Consider the following 4,027-nt stretch of genomic DNA (forward strand, 5'->3'; position numbering starts at 1 on the left):
GGTTAATATAATAATCCTTGTTTTTTATTTTTAGGAATATTTGATGAGCTTCTACAATCTGGTATATAAGCCTCCTAATCCCACAGCCAAGCAGAAACTTTTTGGGGAAAAAAGCAACTTTGCTCTCTCAGTATTCCTCCTCAGATTTGATGACTACTTTTGAAGCCAGAAATTTCCATGATGAAAGTTATAACTGAAGCTGAAACTGCAAATGCATTTGCAGAAGAAAAATAAAATGCAAAAATGTAATGAGTACTTTACAAGTTACCACAAAACTGTAAAAAGTAAAAAGTACAATTTTTTCTTCAGAAATGTAATCAAGCAAAGGTACAAGAAGTCATTATAAATAGTACTTAACTTGAGTAAAGTACAAATCCCCCAAAATAATACTTAAGTACAGTAATCAAGTCTCATTTGTACTAACTAAATATTTTATACCCCTGGTAATGCTTGTAATGTTATACAGTTTTTTTTAATCATAACATTTAAAAACATAAACAAAAGTTTGCTCTTGTTTGTGTTGATAAAACACAGAAATGCTAAAAAAAATGTTGCCGTTAAATAAAGGTATGAGAAAGAGAAATAATATTAATACCTGGGCGAGGAGGAAGAGGCTGCGTCAAGCTGAAAATCCTGTTATAATTGCCTTGCCTGTCAGTTTGATGGTTTAATTTCACCTGTTGCTCAACACCTCACAGTTTTAAGAGTATATAAGTCGTCATCAGACCTTTGTCAATCAGAAGCGAAGCACACGAGCAGAAGAAGAAACTCTCAACATGGGGATTCGCCGCCAGCTGTGTTTTCTTGCGAGCTTGGTGCTTGCTATTCACGCTGCACCGACTTTAAAGCCCGTTGACGATTATAATATCGCAAAGGTTTGTTTTATATATATATATATAGTTGTTTACTGTTTTGGTCATATTCACTGGTTAATATAATAATCCTTGTTTTTTATTTTTAGGAATATTTGATGAGCTTCTACAATCTGGTATATAAGCCTCCTGATTCCACAGCCCGGCAGCCAGATCCACTACCCGATACATTGAAAGAGATGCAGAAGTTTTTCAGGCTTAAGGTCACTGGAAAGCTGGACAAAAAAACACTGGAGGTGATGAAGAAGCCCCGCTGTGGAGTTCCAGATGTTGCTGCGTACTCCACATTTGGAGGCAAACCCAAATGGCAGAAAAACAAGCTCACCTACAGGTGTGTGTAATAGCAGTTCTCTTTGCATGACTGGAAAAAGAAAGAGTGAAAGAAGCAGATACAGATTATGGTCCTTTTTCACAGAATCGTGAACTATACCCCTGACATGTCAAATGCTGAAGTGGATAAATCCATAAAGAAAGCCCTGCAGGTCTGGGCCAAAGTCACTCCTCTGAGATTCACTCGTATCAACAACGGCACAGCTGACATCATGATCTCCTTTGCTACAAGGGGTAAGATACATCTATCAATTTATCTATATTCCTATTTTAACAACCATGTGCTTTTCATTTTGATGAATTCTTTTGAACTAAATTTAAACTTGGTATTTTGGCAATATACATGTTAAAAGCAAGTCCCGAGTAGATTCATAACCGTTCAACTCAATTCATTGCACAACAATTCAGTATTTTTAAAATACGGCGATATAAAAAAGCAAGTAAATTCAATTGACTGAGTTCCGATTCGATTCAAATTAGTGAATTGTTGTGTTCCTAATTGTAACTAACCAGTTTTTTTTTTTAAAGTAAAGCACAAGATCCTTTGATTTATTTCTAAACAGAATTTATAGGACTGTCATATACTCTTTATTTTAATAGAACAGCTATTAATGGAAATATATTATTTGAAAAAAAAAAAAATCAATGTAAAACCACTATATGTAAAACTAAACTCTTTCCCACAGATCATGGCGATGCTCAGCCATTTGATGGACCACAAGGCACTTTGGCTCATGCTTTTGCTCCTTCTCCTTCTCCTGGAATCGGTGGAGATGCACATTTCGATGATGATGAGCTTTTTACCTTGGGCTCATCAAAAGGTGATCTTTCTCTTTCTTTCTTTCTTTCTTTCTCTCTCTTTTTTTTGGCTGTAATATTTTTCAAAGTTTCAACTTTGACCACTTTGATTTCAAGTAAACATCTAAAGCAGCAATTGATCTTTTTAATTTGTGTTAATTTTGACAGCAAATTTTGATTTAGTTTTAGTCATAGTGTTTTGACTAAAATGCCATTTAGTTTTAGTCATAGTGGGGGCGTGTTAGAACGAGGCGTTTTAGGTAGGCGTGGTTGACTCTTAACTTTTATAAAGAATATCTCTTTGGATTTGAGACTTTAGTCTTTGCAACTTTACAGATCTTCTTTATGCACCAAGAGCTTGTAACACTCAAAAGAGAAAGGAAAACTTGAAATCGCATCATATGACCCCTTTAAAACCGAATGCACAGCTGCAATGGATGCAATGTACTGATACACGTTCTCCCTACTGTTTACGTTCACTTAAGACGTAATCAACTGTGCTTACGTGGATACTCGTCAAAACGGAAAATTCGACATCATTTTGTGTGTAATTCTCCGTTCATGCGACTCGAGAGAGTACTTGCGCGCTGTGAGACGCGATTTCTGTATGTGTATGCTTCAGTGTCTGCTCTGAAAATCGGATGGAATTGAGCTCTCTCTTGCGTCGTCAGATTTATCCATATGTCTGCTTTTCTCTTACTCCCACATACTGACATTTTTGAATGTTTTATGCGACGTGCAGCAAGTGTATGTTAGCTTATGTCCCGCCGGTTCATATGTACGCAATTACGCATCTAACCTCCGAACCACGTAGCAGTTTCGTTCTGAATGAATGTCTTCCCAAATCGTCCCTCCCTAAAATTTTGTTTAGTCTCATTAACATTTAGTCAGTAACATTTAGTCTCGTTTTTATTCGTTGACGAAAATGTCAATAGATTACGTCATAGTTTTTGTCATTCAAAAAGAGTTTTAGTTAGTTATCGTCTCGTTATCGTCGGTGAAAAAAATGTTATTAACACAGATTTTGTACCTAAACTATTCTGCTTAATTTCTCCACAGGTCCTGTCCTGTTCTTGGTGGCTGCACATGAGTTTGGTCACTCTTTGGGTCTTTCTCATTCTGATGTTCGTGGTGCTCTGATGTTTCCCACATACAGCTTTACTGATCCGGATCGTTTCTCTCTGTCAAGTGATGACATCAAACGGATTCAGTCGATCTATGGTATTATGATCATCAAGAGAATATCTATCATTTTTGAGTCAAAAATATTGAATTGTTTGTTTACTATGTGGTAATCACATCAGGTCTAACTGATTCAGAACCAGATTGTCGGAACCTGGTCTGGGATGCAGTGACGACTTTTAAGGGAGAAACAATGTTCTTTAACGACAGGTAACACATAAAAACAGATACCAATCTTATGTATTTTCTAAACAGTATAAACATCATGGGCCCTAACAAACACTGGTGCAATGCGGCGCCAGGCGCGACGTAAGTGTTTTTTGCTAGTTTCAGCCCGACGCAGTTATCATTTTCACGCCCTGCGCCACGTTGTTTAAATAGCAAATGCATTTTTGCCCATGGGCGTGCTGGTCTGAAAACGAGGTGTGTTTAGGCGCATTGTTGGTGCGTTGCTATTTTGAGGCAACTGCAATAGACTGCGCCATTAACCAACTAAAACCTGGTCTAAAGTCAATGGCGCAGTAGTTTTTTTGTTATTTAAAGAGCGCGTTAGTATAAGCAGGTCCACAGCGCGCGTACACTCTGCTTATTACACACACAGGGACGCACAGCAGCACACAAACATGCCAAATATTAACAATTAAAGGATTACAATGTAAAAGAATATTATTGTGTAGGCTACATAAATATAAAAATGCCTAGATGTCATAATGGATAGTAATTGCATGTATCAGAATTAAGCTACCTATTTGCTCGCGCACGAGCAGCTCCGTTTCCTCTCGTAGACGCGTTCTGTCTTTGCGCTTGCAAATTCTGCCGTGTAAATAGCAAATCCGCCATGGCAC

General features: G+C 37.4%; 1 protein-coding gene across 1 annotated transcript in view; it reads left to right on the forward strand.

The window, feature by feature from the left end:
* The first annotated feature begins 754 nt into the window (after window positions 1-754).
* The window catches only part of LOC107743428 (collagenase 3-like), a 6,867-nt gene continuing 3,594 nt past the window's right edge, over window positions 755-4,027 (forward strand). The window contains exons 1-6 of the mRNA XM_016556657.1: window positions 755-875; window positions 962-1,203; window positions 1,288-1,436; window positions 1,889-2,023; window positions 3,060-3,221; window positions 3,305-3,392. Of these exons, the coding sequence (XP_016412143.1) occupies window positions 777-875; window positions 962-1,203; window positions 1,288-1,436; window positions 1,889-2,023; window positions 3,060-3,221; window positions 3,305-3,392 (875 nt within the window). The 5' untranslated portion in view covers window positions 755-776. The remainder of the gene's footprint in view (window positions 876-961; window positions 1,204-1,287; window positions 1,437-1,888; window positions 2,024-3,059; window positions 3,222-3,304; window positions 3,393-4,027) is intronic.

This window comes from Sinocyclocheilus rhinocerous, unplaced genomic scaffold, assembly GCF_001515625.1.
Source record: "Sinocyclocheilus rhinocerous isolate Xijiao unplaced genomic scaffold, SAMN03320098_v1.1 scaffold106, whole genome shotgun sequence".
Taxonomy (NCBI): Eukaryota; Metazoa; Chordata; class Actinopteri; order Cypriniformes; family Cyprinidae; genus Sinocyclocheilus; species Sinocyclocheilus rhinocerous.